Raw genomic sequence first — 20,386 nt, forward strand, 5'->3', positions numbered from 1 at the left:
CCGTGATGCACGGGCAGAAGCACAAGTTGATGGGGATCTGCCTTCTGTTTTAGCTAATGATGAGACGTGTGTGTCTAGGGTTTTTAAGTTTTGTGACGTGTCTGGACTCTGGCCTAAACTTTTAGGCTGGAGGTTTTAGTGTATTGCAGAGTGGCTGACTCCTCCCCTTTTTTTCCTTGTGGTCAGCCAGCCACTTCCATCTGCTACATTGTTTTACCTCCCTCTATCATTTTCTTCCTGTGTTGTCCATGTTTTACTGTTGACACCCTGCTTCATCCCACACTTCGGTGTGGATGAGCACATATTTTTCAACGATTGTTACCCGTGTTTTATGTTCCGTTTTAAATTCCTGTTCTGGGATTTTTCTTGACACCCGTCTCCCTATGTTACTGAACGGGCGCTGAAGACCTTGCTGTCGTGCGCCCACAAAACCCCTCTACTCTACTCTACTCTCTCTCTCTGGTTCCCCTTACTCCGCCTCAGTTACACTATGTCGGCGATTGCTGTGCAAACAAGTTCTCCACGTTCGCGTACACTACCATTATTCTACCACGCAAACATAGGGGTTACACTCGTCTGGTGTGAGACGTTCCCTGGGGGGCTCACCGGGGGCCGAACCGCACAATAACCCTGGGTTCGGTGTGGGGCGGCGGAGGGGTGAAGTGGACTGCGGTAGTCGTCGTGGGGCTGTGGACCACTACGACTGCGGCGGGGACGGAGCCTCTCCGTCGTTTCTAGGTCCCCGGTTAACATACAATACATACAGTACAATACAAACCCTTCACATCTGCGATTCCCATGTGGGAACTAGTGATGGATTCTCTGCAACATTCTGTCATCTCGCACCATTGGTCGTGGAATAGTGGCAACTGGATTAGAGTATTACCGTCCCGTGTGTAGGTTGCCGCTAATACCACAGCACAAACGGCTGCGTTTGATATAGTGTCGTGACAGGGAAGCGTGGCCTGCTGGTGAACGGCGTCGCACTTTCCTCAGTGATGAATCTAGCTTCTGCACTATCTCGGCTGACCATCGTCAGCCACCATGTCAGCAGCCTGGAGAAAGGTCCCTTTTTTCAAGTGTATCGTTAAGCTCAGCGATATTACTCCTGGAGTCATGGTATGGGGAACCATCAGATATGAGTTCAGTCACATCTGGCAGTTACTGAGGGAACTCTGACAGCACAACAGTATGTGAAGGACATCTCGTGTCCTACTGTTTATGTCTCATGAGACAGTATTTTGGGACCATTTTCAACAAGATAATACTCATACATATTTTCTGAATATCGCACCTTATGATAATGTGGAAAAAAAACTGTGCGTTATGATGCGGAGTGATATTCAGAAAACTTCTATGTCAACTGACTCTGGCCGCAATTATATGCGGCTGTTTGTCTACAGCAGATGTCTCTATGAAATGTCTGTGTGATGTTGAAATACTCTAGTGGCTAGCAAGATCCCCAGATCTGTACCCGACACGACAAACGTTTGATCAATTAGGCCATTAGCTCCGTCCCAGTGCCAGTATCAGGAAATCTAGGAGTAGTTCTAACAGTTGTGGGTTAAACTGCATCAGGAGAGGACGTCTGTAAACACCTTTCACAACTGAAACAGTTCATACATAAAGACCAGCGGGGATGCAAAATCACACTATTAAGTGGACTGAACTGCCATGTTTTTTTTTTTTTTTTTTTTTTTTTTGTAAATTTGACTTGATTTTGTAATCAATGAAATAACATGACACATTCATTACAGTAGTGCAGTTGATCGTCTTGAGGTTGAAGCTATTTTGTCTGTGTTTGCTTCAACAACCCCACCCAGTCGTATTTCTTGTCCTGCTCCCATTTGGGTACTTTACTTTTTTTGCTATGCAATGTGGTTTTAACACCTGGCCTTCCAGACAAACAGCCTTCAGGACGGACTATAAGCATTTCCACTGGTCAGTTTCCACCCTTGCGAAAAAACACTACTGGCCATTAAAATTGCTACACCAAGAAGAAATGCAGATGATAAACGGGTATTCATTGGACAAATATATTACATTAGAACTGACATGTGATTACATTTTCAGCAATTTGGGTGCATAGATCCTGAGAAATCAGTACCCAGAACAACCACCTCTGGCCGTAATAACGGCCTTGATACGCCTAGGCATTGAGTCAAACAGAGCTTTGATGGCGTGCATTGAGTCAAACAGAGCTGGGATGGCGTGTACAGGTATAGCTGCCCATTCAGCTTCAACATGATACCACAGTTCATCGGGAGTAGTGACTGGCGTATTGTGACGAGTCAGTTCCTCGGCCACCATTGACCAGACGTTTTCAATTGGTGAGAGATCTAAAGAACGTGCTGGCCAGGGCAGCAGTCTAACATTTCTTCTATCCAGAAAGGCCCGTATAGGACCTGCAACATGCGGTCGTGCATTATCCTGCTGAAATTTAGGGTTTCGCGGGGATCGAATGAAGGGTAGTGGCACGGGTCGTAACACATCTGAAATGTAACGTCCACTGTTCCCCATACCATCACGCCGGGTGATACGCCAGTATGGCGATGACGAATACACGCTTCCAATGTGCGTTCACTGCGACGTCGCGAAACACGGATGCGACCATCATGATGATGTAAACAGAACCTAGATTCATCCGAAAAAATGACGTTTTGCCATTCGTGCACCCAGGTTCGTCGTTGAGTACATCATCACAGGCGCTCCTGTCTGCGATGCAGCTTCAAGGGTAACCGCAGCCATGGTCTGCGAGCTAATAGTCCATGCTGCTGCAAACGTCGTCGAACTGTTCTTGCAGATGGTTGTTAACTCAGGGATCGAGACGTGGCTGCAAGATCCGTTACAGCCATGCGGATAAGCTACCTGTCATCTCTACTGCTAGTGATACGAGGCCGTTGGGATCCAGTACGGCGTTCCGTATTACCCTCCTGAACCCACCGATTCCATATTCTGCTAACAGTCCTTGGATCTCGACCAACGTGAACAGCAATGTCGCGATACGATAAACCGCAATCGCGATAGGCTAGAATCCTACCGTTATCAAAGTCGGAAACGTGATGGTACGCATTCCTCCTCCTTACACGAGGCATCACTACAACGTTTCACCAGGCAACGCCGGTAAACTGCTGTTTGTGTATGAGAAATCGGTTGGAAACTTTCCTCGTGTCAGCACGTTGTAGGTATCGCCACCGGCGCTAACCTTGTGTGAATGCTCTGAAAAGCTAATCATTTGCGTATCAGAGCATATTTTCCTGTCGGCTAAATTTCGCGTCTGTAGCACGTCATCGTCGTGGTGTAGCAATTTTAATGGCCAATAGTGTAACTTCTCCAGAAGGTGCTGCTTCGCACCAGCTGTCAGGAGAAAACCACTTGCTTTTGTAAACTGATTTGTGGGCTCAGACCACGGTCCATTGAGAAGAATTGGGAAAGACTAGATCTGTATCTCCAGCATGAACTAAAACCCAATTCTCTAGGATACCGAAAACCATTTTAATCGTTCACAAGAGCGATCAACCACACGCGTGACCAGGAAATAAATATGTTACAACTGACGGCACTGACCCACTCGCGACATGATTGGCCACTGATTTACAAGCTGGCACGTGACAGACCCAACACGAGTAGTGGGTTTTGACTAGAAAGTGCTTCGTGTGGAACGGACTGTAAGCGAAGTCGATCGGAGGCGACGAGAAGAGCCCGCTGTGGGCCTGGCTGGCGCTGCGGAGGCGGAGGCGGCCGTGGCGGCGTGGGAGGCGGTCTGGCGGTCCGGCCGACTACCTGTTCGCCCCCGCGCTAGCGGCGTTGGGCCGCGCTGCGCTAACGAGCCGAGCATAATGGCGTCCAATTTGGAAGGGCCCGCAGCGCCGGCGGATGCACGCAGCGACACGCGCCGCGCCGGCCCTGCTGCGTCGCCCGGCGCGGCTCTTCCACGAACACGTGGGCGGCGCGGGCTGCCTGCGGAAGGGCAAGCCCGCAGACGCCTCGCTCCCTTCCAAAGTGCTTATGAGGGACTCAGGTGTAACAGCGGCGTAGTCAGCACTGGATGAATAGTTAATCACCCTTCAGCAGATAGAACGCTGGCATCAGCTACCACCTCATCTAGCACTGATTATGGGAAGTTGAGGAAAAGTCCACAACTTTCTGCAAGCGTTCCATATCCAGCTGAAGCCACTCATAGATTTTTAGACCTCATCGAGCTACCGTACGATAGATTTAATTGAGACAGTTTTCAACTTAAAAAGAAAAAAAAAAGTCGACAGTTTCTAAAAAGAAATATTAAAATCAAAATTATATTGGACTGCAGCTGTTGGGTCTAAAAATATATCTAGGTTTCGAAAATAACTGTTTCTATTTACTCAGGGGGGAGGGGTCAATAGAAACAGTAGTGCTAATCTTATTATTTTTTCTGTTTACTGGTATTCAGGTGAATGGGACCATGTCACAATCTCTTTCGAACCTAGTGGAAGTTTCCTTTAAAAATATTTGTTTTCGTTTATTTTGTCACAATCTCTTTCGAACCTAGTGGAAGTTTCCTTTAAAAATATTTGTTTTCGTTTATTTTTGAACTCGTACTGACTTGGTCGGTTGGTTGTAACTTTGCTGTTGTTTATCTTTCGGTGACTTTGTGCACTTCCAACTGCGAGAGAAACCAAATATACCGGGTAATCAAAAAACCAAATTCATGTTGTATTCTCGCAGGTAGATACCGGGTGATCAAAAAGTCAGTATAAATTTGAAAACTTAATAAACCACGGAATAATGTAGATAGATAGGTAAAAATTGACACACATGCTTGGAGTGACTTGGGGTTTTATTAGAACAAAAAAAAAAAAAAGAAAAAGAAAAAGGAAGAAAAGTTCACAAAATGTCCGACAGATGGCGCTTCACAGCAAAACGCGTCAGTGCTACCTTGACGGGTGAAAGATACGTCGATATGTTACAGAATCGCATCATCCCCAGCCTGGATGATAAACACCTGCTGGAACGTACGATGTTTATGCAAGATGGCGCTCCACCCCATATTGCTAGACGCGTGAAAGATCTCTTGCGTGGCCAGCCGATGCGGCCGAGCGGTTCTAGGCGCTTCAGTCTGGAACCGCAAGACCGCTACGGTCGGAGGTTCGAATCCTGCCTCGGGCATGGATGCGTGTGATGTCCTTAGGTTAGTTAGGTTTAAGTAGTTCTAAGTTCTAGGGGACTGATGGCCTCGGATGTTAAGTCCCATAGTGCTCAGAGCCATTTGACCCATCTCTTGCGCGCGTCATTTGGTGATGATCGTGTGGTCAGCCGCCACTTTCGTCATGCGTGGCCTCCCAGGTCCCTAGACCTCAGTCCTTGCGATTATTGGCTTTGGGGTTACCTGAAGTCGCAAGTGTATCGTGATCGACCGACATCTCTAGGGATGCTGAAAGACAACATCCGCCGCCAGTGCCTCACCATAACTCCGGACATGCTTTACAGTGCTGTTCACAACATTATTCCTCGACTACAGCTGTTGTTGAGGAATGATGGTGGACATATTGAGCATTTCCTGTAAAGAACGACATCTTTGCTTTGTCTTACTTTGTTATGCTAATTATTGCTATTCTGATCAGATGAAGCACCATCTGTCGGACATGTTTTGAACTTATGTATTTTTTTGGTTCTAATAAAACCCCATGTCATTCCAAACATGTGTGTCAATTTGTACCTCTGTATCTACATTATTCCGTGATTTATTCAGTTTTCAAATTTATACTGAATTTTTGATCACCCGGTATCTAGCTTCGAGAATACAACATGAATTTGGGGCTATTTTATAATCTTTCTAAAAATATCTGCTGACTGATTAAATCCTGAACTTAACTATTAACCTCTTTAATTAAGCAAAGCGGTCCCAGTGCGTTAATAATCTGCCTAACGATGCAGTTCATGAAATGCCCCCTGTACGTTGATAATTTTCGTAACAAACTAATCGTGAAATGAAAATATCTTACCTCGTAACATAATTGCTAGAAAACGTGGTGCTTGCCGCTCTCTGCGCGCCAGATGCAAATTTCTATCTACATTTGCTGAGAGCTTAGTGCAGTGCTCCGGACAACAAGTAAACTGTTTTATACACCTCACTGAGTGAGACACTCTTTAAATAAAACTGGCTTGGATTTAGGATGTGGACAGTGCTCTTAAAGAACTATTTCTTTAACAAACTGGTTTTGAATTATGTGATATATTATTACTTGTTTGAAATTCATGTTAAAACACTCATAAGGGCAATACAGATACCACAAATGTTAGACAAATAATTAATAAACATAAAAATACCGTACGGTGAAAAGTTACTCAATCTTTAATGAAAAATCTAAAGTTCCCTGATATGGATGCCTCATTCAACAATGGTTCCAAAGTACGCGCGACTGTAACACAACTGAATAAAAAGTATTACCTTCCTTCCTCTTCATATGCTTGTGTAATCTCATTACATCTCATTTCATTTTAAATCACTGATCGAATCTTTGTCCTCTGTTCCGCAATATTTACACAGAAATCATTTTAGTTATTTACAGATGCACTTAACTTTACGTCTACATTGCCACAAGTCCTCTGTTCGACGTCAGTCTCACTACACCTCTAACAATAGAATTCCCGCGCTCTTCGCTGCCAAACAGCGATGACATAACAGACACAGTTACTCTGATGGAAGACTGCGCGCGAATAATCAGAAAATTCAAAATTGTCGCCTAGCGTTTAAGACATCCAAAGTATGTACAAACTCCAGAAATGCAAATAACGAACTCCCAATAGACCTGTTTCATCAGGAATATAAAAAAACAAAATTTTACTTCGTTGTAACACGAAATTGAGCAACTTAGTTTGTTTATACGTTAGGTAACTCACACCATATTAAATTAATGTGTGTGAAATTTTATGGGACTTAACTGCTAAGGTCATCAGTCCCTAAGCTTACAAGCTACTTAACCTAAATTATCCTAAGGACAAACACACACACACCCATACCCGAGGGAGGACTCGAACCTCCGCCCGGACCAGCCGCATAGTCCATGACTGCAGCGCCTTAGACAGCTCGGCTAATCCACCATATTAAAGATGATGTCTTTCAGTCAAGGAGTCGTACCACGAGAAATAATTAAGAGTTTTTGAACAACATCTTCTTTGACTAAAAAATGAAACATCTGTTAAAATAAACGTATTTAATCGGTTTTGCTTTTCCTTTACAACGTCAACCTAAACTTTGCCTTCTAAATGACACATTCTACATGCATACAATCTAAATGACTGCTTACTTTTTCCATATACTTTAATCACAACACTTTCTCCTGGGCTGAACACGGTGCTACGTGCTTCTACATTTCCGTCAGTTTAGATTGGTCTTACAAGTTCAAAATACGTAAATTCACCACCACATCTAATGTCTGTTGTAGAATGGACACAATGTAAACTGACGGTGTCATCAACTTTCAAATTCACAATTTTCCTGTTAGACTGGTTCACTACCAACCTAGGCAAAGAAATCTTTGAGTGATATTCTTATTTGTCTTCCGACGCTATATCATATAATTTTTTTGCAAGTTTTGTTCCTATTCACCTCATTGATTTCTATTTACCCCATTTTACTGTACAGTACCAAATTACTGCGGTTCATCCGCTGCTCTGAATAGTCTCAGAGATTTTCAGTGTCATTAACATCGAGTGATTTATCGGATCATGCGAGATGTGATATGATGCCTAACAAGGAACCCATGAGTAGAGTTCCGTGACTCCGCAGCTCGTGGTCGTGTGGTAGCGTTCTCGCTTCCCACGCCCGGGTTCCCGGGTTCGATTCCTGCCGGGGTCAGGGGTTTTCTCTGCCTCGTGATGACTGGGTGTTGTGTGATGTCCTTAGGTTAGTTAGGTTTAAGAAGTTCTAGGGGACTGATGACCATAGATATTAAGTCGCATAGTGCTCAGGGCCATTTGAACTATTTTTGAACAGTTCCGTGAACCTAGCTGTTGTCATCTTGGAAGACGGTAGTGACCACAGTATCTTCTTGAAGCAGATGTAGAAGAAATGGCTATATATCCTCCTTCATGACCAGGGCAACGTCAGTGAGAGCTCTCTAAGTCCTGGAAAGAGAAACGCCTCCAATCCACCTACAGCTGAACTACACAATGGCTCACTGGGCCGTCGTTGCACTTGACACCTTGCATCAAGTAACATGAGGCATTATTGCGACTCTTCGGGCCATTCTAAAGGCCGTCTCCCCCTCTCTTTGTCTCCTCCTCTCCCCTCTCTCTGCCCATCTGCTCTTGTTCCTCTCTCTGTCCAACACCTATATCCCCCTCAGCCTATCTCCCCCTTTCCTCCTTTCCCCGTCCACGTCATCCTTTTCTCTGTCCCCCTCCTTTCTCCTATCTATGTCCATCTCCTCCTTTCCCCTCTCTGTCCATGTGCGCCGGCCGGGGTGGCCGAGCGGTTCTAGGCGCTTCAGTCTGGAACCGCGCGACCGCTACGGTCACAGGTTCGAGTCCTGCCGCGGGCATGGGTCTGTGTGATGTCCTTAGGTTAGGTAGGTTTAAGTAGTTCTAAGTTCTAGGGGACTGATGACCTCAGCTGTTAAGTCCCATAGTGCTCAGAACCATTTGAACCATTTGTCCATGTGATCCTCCCCACCTTCTGTCACCAAGTTATCACCTACATACCAATAGCACGCTAGTGGTTGTTACCCCAAAATTATTACCAGATTGTAAGTAATATGTGTACCAAGTTTGGCTGAAATCGATCCATGGGTTTAAGAGAACCTTTTCACCTTCGGCTTTGCCAGGATATGCACATACCACATTATTTCACATATGTTTAACATATTAGACACATATTACTACACATATTTCAGCTTTATCACTAACGAATTTCCCCCTAAAGTCTCATTTTCACGCAGTTCAATCTTTATGACGGCATATTTCCTGAACAAAGTTTCGCTAAATGATATAATTTTGCAAGTACATTTACTATTATATTTGGTGAGTTTTTCAGAAATTTGTTGAGAATAGAATTAATAACAAAGAAGTAATAAATGTAAACTTTATACAGTATGCGGCAGTTTTTCATGCGTCTCAGTGTTTATGAATCATATCTGCTGAGCAAAATAAACCAATAAAGTAGGAAAAATAGAGAATATAAACATTAGTTTTAATAGTTTAAAAAACTATGAGTCTTAGAATAATAATATTTTGGAGGTACATTTAGTGGTACATATGAACACTGACTGCTAAATGTGTCGTAAATATAGTTAATAGTAAAGAAGTAATAAATTGAATAAGATGCGGGACTTTTACTGCATGAAAAGCGAAAATGTAGTAAGAGATCAATTTTCTTTTCTTTTCATCATGTTGTGGGGGTTGTCAGCGAGAAAACTTTCGTTAAGATTTGAAATTATGTTTAAAGTCTGTTTAAAGTCACTAAGTACATTCATTCTCAAATACTGGATGAACAAAGTCTGGGAATTCACGTGTCATGAGCTGCACTTCTTTTTCATTCCCACCCATACCCCAATGACAACCCACGTGGTTCTAACGGAAACGGAGGGAGCTAAACAACAACATTACGAGTATGCTGAAACTGAAGAAGGTTTAAAGATTGTAGGAAAGATTAGGGATGAGTTGCAAATTCTCTCCAGAGGTGAGCTATCTGCTACACAGATACATAGGGTGTTTCCGTAAGAGCGTGTAAAAATTTAACAGTACACTGAACAATCTGAGGAAGGGAACCTGGCGTCGGAGAAGTCAGATTTTGGAGGGAATAGGAATAAAATCCCATTGTTCTGTACTTTTTTATTTACATTAGTTAGAATTAGCTGCAAATACTATCGTTTGTACTCTTATCTTACAAAATGTGCTGAAACTGACGGTCATCAAACGCAATACAAGCATGATATTGGCGAATAAAATTCTGACGAACCCTGACAAATATCCCTGGTTTGTTTCGAATCACACCACAGGCAGTTACAATTCTGACAACTAATTCCATCTTCGCATCCTCTAGGGCCTCATACACAAGTGATTTTAGATATCCCCATAGGGAACAATAAAGCGGATTCAGGTCAGGTGACCTCGCTGGCCAAGTAATAGGACCACCCCTTCCAGTCCAATGACCAGGAAACACTGTACCAGTACTGGTCCATAGTACTGTACTATACGCTTCGGAATAGCACTGAATAATGGATGGTTCTGTCGTTGATTCATAGCACGTTCTGTCATGGACAATGCAAATACGACACAACAGAGCCACCTTATGGACAAGTAAACTAAACCAACTCTGCATCATGACTTCCTGGTAATCAGGCTCATCCTCCCTGTTTCCATGCAGGAAATAAAGAACGTACATGCAAATAAACACAGTTGTACGTGTAAACTTGTACACACTTAGTTGTAAATAGGCTGGAAAACAGTAATGCTAGACAAAGCGGTAGAGAAGCTTATTTGCATGTCTCCTAAAGCTGGCTACCTGTTCAGTGGAGGATACTCTTTGTACTGTTGCATTTTTGTACGCTCTTACGGAAACACCTTGTATATAAAGAAATGATTGTCATTGACATGACATGACATTCATATCCAGTCCCCCCCTAGGTTACGATGTTTCTACGACCACCGTTCTTACGGCGTGCTAACTGACTGTGCTACACCATTCCCTTGCTGATGGGGGGCGTGCTCGGATGGCCGAGGCGGTTAACTACACTGGTCGCATTTAGCGAGTGATCCAGGTTTGACGCCTGCAGTGTGGTTCTAGGCGTTTCAGTCTGGAACTGCGCGACCGCTACGGTCGCAGGTTCGAATCCTGTCTCGGGCATGGATGTGTGTGATGTCCTTAGGTTAGTTAGGTTTAAGTAGTTCTATGTTTTATGATACTGATGACCTCAGCTGTTAAGTCCCATAGTGCTCAGAGCCATTCGAACCATTTTTTGAACCAGGTTTGACATCCGGTCCACCACAAATTTCCACCTACTCCCACTGATTTATTTCAGTGCCCAAATGCGGCTAACTTCATTGAAAATATTTTAATTCAATAGCTCTTTTCTGCCTTTCTGCCATGTCTCTACAACGACGCATTTTAGCTGCTCCGATTCTGTATAATCGATTGGCACTTAGGCACTACTTCATTGCCAAGATGTACATCAGTAATGGAGGACCACGTGACCGCCTCGTACCAATTCTACTGAAACGTCTCCTTAAAAAGATTATAAATGACTGTGCTTAAACTGACACACAATATTTTTAACGCAACGCAATCTGACTTTCAAAAATCCCTACAAAAGAATGGCCCTAACTAACAATAACCTATCCTTTCATGAATCACTTACCTCACAAAAACCTTCGGTACTCAAACTACTGCAATACAGCGTGCGCCAATACTGCCAGCTGAATAAAAGACTCTAACTACTGAAGGCACTAACTACTGATAGGCATACTTAGCAAGTGAAAGATTTTGATAGAGAACAATAACATTTACCTTAATAGTGTTCATCAGTTCATGACATCCAGTCTTACAAATTTACTATCTCTGATGGACACAGGTCCAGATCATCCGCTCTCAAAACTCCGCCATCTCTCTCCCCACATCCACCACTGCTGGCGGCTCACCTCCAACTGCGCAACGCTACGCGCTATTCACAGCCAACTGCCCAACACTACAATAGCAAATTCCAACAATGCAAACCAGCCACAGACTGCACACAGCACAGTCAGTGATTTTCATACAGAGCGCTACGTGGCGTTACCAATATAAAAACCTAAACAGCCTACTTACACGACGTTTTCTAGAGTGCTCGTAAGTGGCCACTGTGCCCTTTTAAGTAGTTCACTAATAATTTCCTCCAGCGAGCTCATTTTTTTGATGCGACGGCCCTTTCCACGCTGCGGGAAGTTTCCATTAATTGCAAAACTGGTGTTATCCGCTATTGCTTTCGCGAAAGCGAGTCTCTCCACGGCCAAAGCGGCGGGAGGCCCGCGGCTGTTTTACCGGGGGACGTCATTAGGGTAGGAATGCCCGTCGGCTGAAAAACCGCGCCGGCGCTCGCTCGCCTGTGACAGGACCCGGCCGCCGCCGCCGCCGTCGCTTCTTGTGGCGCCGCGGCCTTGGCTGACGTCACCCAGTCCAGGGGCGCCGGGCGGCGGCGGCGGCGGCGGCAGCGGCGACAGAGGCGCCGCACCTCACCGGAAGCTCGTGCCCCACTTACACGTGGGCACTGCGGGTGCACGTTACGCTCACGTGGCGCCTTCTGGATCGCTGTTTATGATTACAGTTACAAGTCTGCGCGTCCGGGGATACTGAGTACGGCTTGGTCCACAGGTGCGGAACCACTGTATAAGGTGAGGTGGTCCAGCAGTAGAGCGCTAGACTGTGGTCCTGGAGACCCGGATTCAGTCCCGGGTAGGAACGGAGATTCTTCCTCGTTCCTGCCCATCTAGGACAGTCCCAAGTCCACACAGCTCACAACCAAATGAGTACCGGGGCTCTCTCCAGGGGGTAAAAGGTGGCCGGGGCGATGGGCCCGCCACTATCCCCCTCCAGCTGCCGCGAAAAAGAAAGGTTGCACTCTACCTGGCGTTAGGCCACTAGCCAAATCATAGGCTTGCCCCACAGACTTAACCTACGACAGGAATGGTGGCAATTCTGGAAGCCACTCTACTCGCGTAAAGCTGAAATACTAAACACCTTTTTCCAGAGCTGTTTCACAGAGGAAGACCGCACTGCAGTTCCTTCTCTAAATCAACGCGCGAACGAAAAGATGGCTGACATCGAAGTAAGTGTCCAAGGAATAGAAAAGCAACTGAAATCACTCAACAGAGGAAAGTACACTGGACCTGACCCGATACCAATTCATTCTACACGGAGTACGCGAAAGAACTTGCCCCCTTCTAACAGCCGTGTACCACAGGTCTCTAGAGGAACGGACGGTTCCAAATGATTGGAAAAGAGCACAGAAGTCCCAGTTTTCAAGAAGGGTCGTCGAGCAGATGCGCAAAACTATAGGCCTATATCTCTGACATCGATCTGTTGTAGAATTTTAGAACATCTTTTTTGCTCGCGTATCATGTCATTCCTGGAATCCCAGGATCTACTCTGTAGGAATCAACATGGATTCCGGAAACAGCGATCGTGTGAGACCTAACTCGCTTTATTTGTTCATGAGACCCAGAAAATATTAGATAAAGTCTCTCAGGTAGATGCCATTTTCCTTGACTTCCGGAAGGCGTTCGATACAGTTCTGCACTGTCGCCTGATAAACAAAGTAAGAGCCTACCGAATATCAGACCAGCTGTGTGGCTGGATTGAAGAGGTTTTAGCAAACAGAACACAGCATGTTGTTCTCAATGGAGAGTCGTCTACAGACGTTAAAGTAACCTCTGGCGTGCCACAGGGGAGTGTTGTGGGACCATTGCTTTTCACATTATGTGTAAATGACCTAGTAGATAGTGTCGGAAGTTCCATGCGGATTTTCGCGGATGATGCTGTAGTATACAGAGAAGTTGCTGTATTAGAAAATTACAGGATCTGCAGCGGATAGGGACTTGGTGCAGGGAGTGGCAACTGACCCTTAACATAGACAAATGTAATGTATTGCGAATACATACAAAGAAGGATCCTTTATTGTATGAATATATGATAGCGGAACAAACACTGGTAGCAGTTACGTCTGTAAAATATCTGGGAGTATGAGTGCGGAACGATTTGAAGTGGAATGATCATATAAAATTAATTGTTGGTAAGGTGGGTGCCAGGTTGAGATTCATTGGAAGAGTCCTTAGAAAATGTAGTCCACCAACAAAGGAGGTGGCTTACAAAACATTCGTTCGACCTAAACTTGAGTATTGCTCATCAGTGTGGGATCCGTATCAGGTCGGGTTGACAGAGGAGATAGAGAAGATCCAAAGAAGAGCGGCGCGTTTCGTCACAGGGTTATTTGGTAAGCGTGATAGCGTTACGGAGATGTTGAGCAAACTCAACTGGCAGACTCTGCAAGAGAGGCGCTCTGCATCGCGGTGTAGCTTGCTGGCCAGGTTTCGAGAGGGTGCGTTTCTGGATGAGGCATCGAATATATTACTTTACCCTTCTTATACCTCCCGAGGAGATCACGAATGTAAAATTAGAGAGATTCGAGCGCGCACGGAGACTTTCCAGCAGTCGTTCTTCCCGCGAACCATACGCGACTGGAACAGGAAATGGAGGTAATGACAGTTGCACGTAAAGTGCCCTCCGTCACACACCGTTGGGTAGCTTGCGTAGTAGATGTAGATGTAGATGTAAATCTCAAAAGGGAAGGGATCATGTGGCTTATCAGACAATAGAGAATTCCACGAGAAAGACAATGATGGCTTTCATTCGGACACAGCTTTATTCATTTTCGAGTTATGTAGGATTTTGTACAGAAAACTCAATTTAGTTTTACCAGTGATAACACACAATGGCTAATGTACTCGACGTGTTGCGCAGCACGTTGTACGGTTACTGTCATCTGCTTCACTCGTTCTCCATGGACTTTAAACAGCACGTGTACCTGAATGCGTGCACATGCATCAACAATCCATTTGAAATCAATTAAAAAACAGTCTAGATCGCAAATATACTTTTATTACAAGGTGACCGGTTCGACTGTCACGTGATCATCCTCAGATCTTTAAAACCATACCGATGGTTAAGGGCTGAATTCAACCATTCCTGCTCAGTGTACAGCCATTGCCGATCAGTATGGTTTTGAAGTCTGAAGACGGATGATCGAACCTGTCACCTTGCAATAAATGTGTATTTGCGATTTAGACTGCATTATAATTAGTTTCAAATATTCTATTTTAATCGCTGACTTTCTCCGGCAATGTTTTCAAAAATAATTAGATGCATTTGAAAATTAGAATGCAGCAACCAAGATGGCCACCATGTTGATGACATACCCTGACAATTTTGCCTCCTTTCCTGTTACATAATAGTTTACTTTGAACTCCTGTTTTCATTTTAGAAACATGTTCCCACACTACTGACTATCTTGAATTGTGAATAACTTTAAACTGCTCGGTACGCTGGAACCCTGGCGTCAGGTCTGCACTGGCGTTATTTTTCGAATCCTGAAATCGTGACTCGTAACAGACATTTAGAAGACCAGGAACGTAGAGGCGGTTCATGATCACATTTCCTTTCAATGTAAACTTCTGTCTTCTTGATACAAGTTTCTCGCGAAGCGACTGGAGTATATTATGTGAAATTTTCTACAGAATATTTTCTCAACTTTGGCGACTTAAATCGCGTCGTGTTACAAATTGTCGTCCCACCTAGCATACTACTGAATGGTAATAACGACATTAGTTTATCAAAAATACGTCAGTTCATCGTTACGGTAAATCATGTTAATGTGCTACACTTCTGAATATAATACTGTTTCACTGATATTACACCAAACATTATTTATGTCTTATTTAACATACAGATCTTGAAGTGAAGATCCCATTGGATGGAGTATTCTAGAACCTGTTTCGTATCTCTTTGTTGCAGCTTATGTTAGATAAGCCGAAATGAGGCCATTACCAAGGCCGGAGACAAATGTTACACCATATTAAAGTGGTGTCTCCTGGAGGTGACCCTCCCAACCTAATACCTGAGGAGACGATTCTGATGCAGTCGAGCTTCGCCATGAGTACCCACATCCACATCCATACTCAGAAAACCGCTTTCAAAGCCCACGCCAGAGGATATTTCTCAGTGTACCATGTGATTATTCCCGTTGCGGCGGCCCATGTGACCGAGCGGCTCTAGGCGCTTTAGTGCGGAACCGCGCAGCTACTACAGTCGCAGGTTCGAATCTTGCCTCGGGAATGTGTGTGTGTGATTTTCTTAGGTTAGTTAGGTGTAAGTAGTTCTAAGTCTAGGGGACTGATAACGTCAGATGTTAAGTCCCATAGTGCTTAGAGCCATTGGAACCTTAACGTTGCGTTTACGTAGGCATTTATGTGCCTTATAACTGTCTAAATTCATCTTCGCAGTTCCTACCAAAGTGGCACTTGCATGCAGATGGATAATGGATCCTGAGCTATGTCATAGGATGAGTCAGACTAGTGAAATTTCCTATGGTCCACTGGTTTCATTTTCCCAATATCTTAACCAATGAAGCCCACCACCTGCTTTACAAACAACTGTATCTACGTAAGTAACGATATTGGGGAACCTAACAATCCGGATCGGAGGTTTCTTAGGCCTCCTCATCCATTATAGCTGGAAAATACTGAGAGACTGTGATTTTCACGGAATAACAAATAACAGTGCGGACTCCGTAAAAAAAATGAGCGTCAATGTGTGTAGCAGTGCCTGGGAGTCGAATTCGGCTGTAGATACTGGCGCGCTACCAGCAATACTTCGCACGCAGTCTGGTTCCCATCCAGCAGGAAACGAGTTCACGTAACAACACAACTCGCAATACCTCACAATCATGACTGGATTGATTCGCAATATTGCGAAACAAAAACAAAAAACAAAAAAAAAAAATACTAGGCTGGACCCCTAATAGCATAGCGTCAATAATGCCTCTAGCAACAACCTGAATTCTGCGCTTTGGGGAGGTATGTTGCATCGCCTCGCGTGGTTTTAGACGTATTTCTAGCTTTTAATGTGTGGCCGTTTCTCACACTTTGACAGTAAAAGACATTATTCGCCCCATATTGTGTGCGGTAACCACAGAATCTTTTGTGAGGTGATGTATTCTGTAGCACATGAAGAGGCGATGGCTGTGGACACTACGACTGCTTACCGGTTGTAGTGCGACACTGAATTGGTGTATGGTTTGTTCAGACTCCGACCCATCTATCCTCTGTTACATTCCGCTAACATCGATGGTGACCCAAGCGATCAACACTTTGTGTATGTCAACGGATCACGGCTCAAAAATGGTTCAAATGGCTCTGAGCACTATGCGACTTAACATCTGAGGTCATCACTACCCTAGGCTTAGAACTACTTAAACCTAACTAACCTAAGGACATCACGCACATCCATGTCCGAGGCAGGATTCGAACCTGTGACCGTAAAAGCAGCGCGGTTCCGGACTGAAGCGCCTAGAACCGCTCGGCCAGAGTGGCCGGTCGGATTACGGCCTAGTAGTCATTTACTCATGGTAAGCTCCCGACACACACCAACAAAACACAGCTCTCTGATTTAACAGCACGTTAATCTACTGGAATTATCTCTTGCTCTAGCTTTACAATAACCGATCTAATTTATAAACTTATGACACATTTATCATGAAGACAATCATTGATAATTACATACTCACTGTCGCAATATTTCTCCTTCTATTTATTCAAATGACCGCTTTTGAGAAATCCGGTATAATTATTAAACATTACAGGGACCATAATGTTGGATATCAATCAGTTATACAAAGTGGAGCTGAATTTTTTTTAAAATCTTATAACCATTAATACTTATTATATATTTAAATGATATCCTTCATGAAGCGTAATTATGAAAAGGGCAAATTCTTCTGACAATGCCACGCGGAGTATCAGTGTGGTTTGAGGCGTCATGTCACGGATCGCGCGGCCCCTCCGAACGGAGGTTCGAGTCCACCCTCGGGCATGGGTGTCATCTTTCGCACTCTAATTGTTGATTTATTCTGCAAAGCACGTTGCGTCTCCTGATCGATTTCTTACTTTCTAACTTTTAAGATTTTTTTCAACGTAGCGATTCTCCATAAATGCAGATCAAAACTATGAGTCTGGTCATGAGGTGTAATCGTATGGTTTAGATTGTAATAAAACGCTGCCTCCGAACGATAAATATCCCGGTTTCAGATTTCGGTCCTACAGTTTTTCATCCATCATGAAGCTTCTAGCCGGCCGAAGTGGCCGTGCGGTTAAAGGCGCTGCAGTCTGGAACCGCAAGACCGCTCCGGTCGCAGGTTCGAATCCTGCCTCGGGCATGGGTGTTTGTGATGTCCTTAGGTTAGTTAGGTTTAACTAGTTCTAAGTTCTGGGGGACTAATGACCTCAGCAGTTGAGTCCCATAGTGCTCAGAGCCATGAAGCTTCTACATTTCTAGTATAGATTCAAGTAATTTCAAGAAAACAGAAAGAAATCCTAGTGACTGTATTGAATCTGTAACGATGACTTTTGCAACTACGAATGTTTCATTTTAGATTTGCCCACCTTATCCTTCCCGGGACGATGATGCTGCGGAATCTGAGCGAATTAAGGTTTTTCCGATCCGTTTCAGAGTTACTACAATCCTCCACGCCGCTTGTGTGCAAGGCAGCTGATTCTGCCTTGGGTGGCAAACGCTGGGCTTGCTGCGGCACCCGATACCTGGCGACTAGGTGGCGCCAGTAAGTAGAAGCGCTGAACAAGTGGAGATAAATCTGTCTGACACTGCAACTCACCCATGTTGAGCTCGTCTACAGGTGTCGTACAACAAATATTTCTGCAAGCTGGCGGTGTCGCATTGTGCCGCCTACGTACGCGCTGGCCGGTGGAGCTACAGTATCCACCAGAGCGGGAAGCACATGTGTAGACGGTGATGGGTGCAATACTACTCGTTGCCTAATGTCACAGTGGCCTCCATAATCCCTCATGTCTGTGGTTTTAAATCTATTATTAATTAGTGAAATAATTCCAAGGCAAGATGTAATACACAAGTTTGTCAGGATGAAGCTCGCCATTTTGTTTTCAGACGTAGGGATTGTGTCACATAAAATGTTACACAAACTCTGCGGTTTTGCCGTCAGTTTTCGAGCTTCCTGCTTGACAATTAGGCAAACTTTCTGTAAGTCGTAAGATATAATACTAGGTCTACAACTATGCTTCCGCCGTTTTTTCTCGAAGTTCGGGGCTTTATCGTGAAAAATTTTCAAAAAAATTATGATTCGTAGTATTGCCCATCGCTGGCCACTACATACTGCCATCTTTTGGATAGCATACGAATCCTGTGGCGGAAAAACTAGGCGTCTTTTGTGAGGATCCATGAATCGATTCAATTTTGCAATTGATCATATGATCGGAAGTGCTGGTCAGCCAGACTGTATGCCACTGATCGAAATATGTGGTAGAGGCAGCAACATATGGAGAATACGGCGGGAGGCACAGGACTTCTCATTTCAACGTTTCCGTGTATATTTTGATGGGTTTTGCGACTTGGGGTCGAGCACTGACCTGCTGCAAAATTACCTTTACGTGTCCATTGCTGTATTGTGGCCGTTTGCGTTTCACTGCTGGGCTCGATAATGATGTCCTGTGACTGTCTTCGTCTGTTTCAGCAGCTACGAAAACGTTCTGTCTTCCACCGCCATGCCGGTCGTCGACATCAAAATCACCGTTCTTAAGGCGTTGAAAACATTCCCTGCACGTTCTTCCACTAATAGTTCCCTCACCTTAGGTCTTACCCAGCATTTTAAGAGACACAACCACAGATTTGTTCATGTTAAAGCAGAAAGTTAAAACTTCCCGCAAATGGCGAGAAATGGGTACGTAAGTTGTACTTAATCGAGAATAACCTTGTGAGGCAATCACAAATCTACTAATATTTGTATGGCATTATGTTTACTGATGCCTAAGCTTATTGTATTACACCTATGACTAACCACCTGAACTCCACTTGCCGCTACTGCCGTCTATTGCAAAACGGTGGAAGCAAAGTTGTAGACCTAATAACGTCTGTATAGCACTCACTTTTCACAGAGCTCGTAATGACTCCCACTGTTACCAGTGAGAGACAACGAACAAACTTCACGGTTTCATCCCGTCAGTATCAGGAATCTGAGATGGAACAATAAGTCAGTTACAATGTACGTGGGAGGAAATCCCCTCGTAATGTTTCTGACAAGGGAACCTCCTCATCGCACCCCCCCCTCAGATTTAGTTATAAGTTGGCACAGGGATAGGCCTTGAAAAACTGCACACAGATCAATCGAGAAAACAGGAAGAAGTTGTGTGGAACTATGAAAAAAATAAGCAAAATATACAAACTGAGTAGTCCATGGGCAAGGTAGGCAACATCAAGGAGCGCGTTAGCTTACGAGCGCCGTGGTCCCGTGGTTAGCCTGAGCAGCTGCGGAACGATAGGTCCTGGGTTGAAATCTTCTCTCGAGTGAAAAGTTTAATTTTTTATTTTCAGATAATTATCAAAGTTCAGGCACTCACACATAATCAACTTCGCTCTCCAAAATTCCAGGACATGTTCAGATTTGCTTGGACATATACAGGATTTGACGGTCTACGCACGGAAACATTTGAAAACGTAAAAAACATATGTTTTGACAGAGCACAGGGAAAACTGTGCGACTGTGAAACTGTTGCATTCATTTGATGCAGTTTGTGTGACAAACTCTTATGTTTTCATCACTTTTTTGGGAGTGATTATCACATCCACAAGAAA

The 20,386-nt window shown here is 44.4% G+C and overlaps 1 protein-coding gene across 1 annotated transcript in view; it reads right to left on the reverse strand.

Moving 5' to 3' along the window:
* Nucleotides 1–3,640: 3,640 nt before the first annotated feature.
* Nucleotides 3,641–20,386, reverse strand: part of LOC126474656 (serine/arginine repetitive matrix protein 3-like) — a 33,150-nt gene continuing 16,404 nt past the window's right edge. The window contains exons 2-3 of the mRNA XM_050102134.1: nt 11,996–12,262; nt 3,641–3,960 (exon numbers count right to left, since the gene is read on the reverse strand). Of these exons, the coding sequence (XP_049958091.1) occupies nt 3,641–3,960; nt 11,996–12,262 (587 nt within the window). The remainder of the gene's footprint in view (nt 3,961–11,995; nt 12,263–20,386) is intronic.

The sequence above is a fragment of the Schistocerca serialis genome, chromosome 4 (genome assembly GCF_023864345.2).
Source record: "Schistocerca serialis cubense isolate TAMUIC-IGC-003099 chromosome 4, iqSchSeri2.2, whole genome shotgun sequence".
NCBI classification, from domain to species: domain Eukaryota; kingdom Metazoa; phylum Arthropoda; class Insecta; order Orthoptera; family Acrididae; genus Schistocerca; species Schistocerca serialis.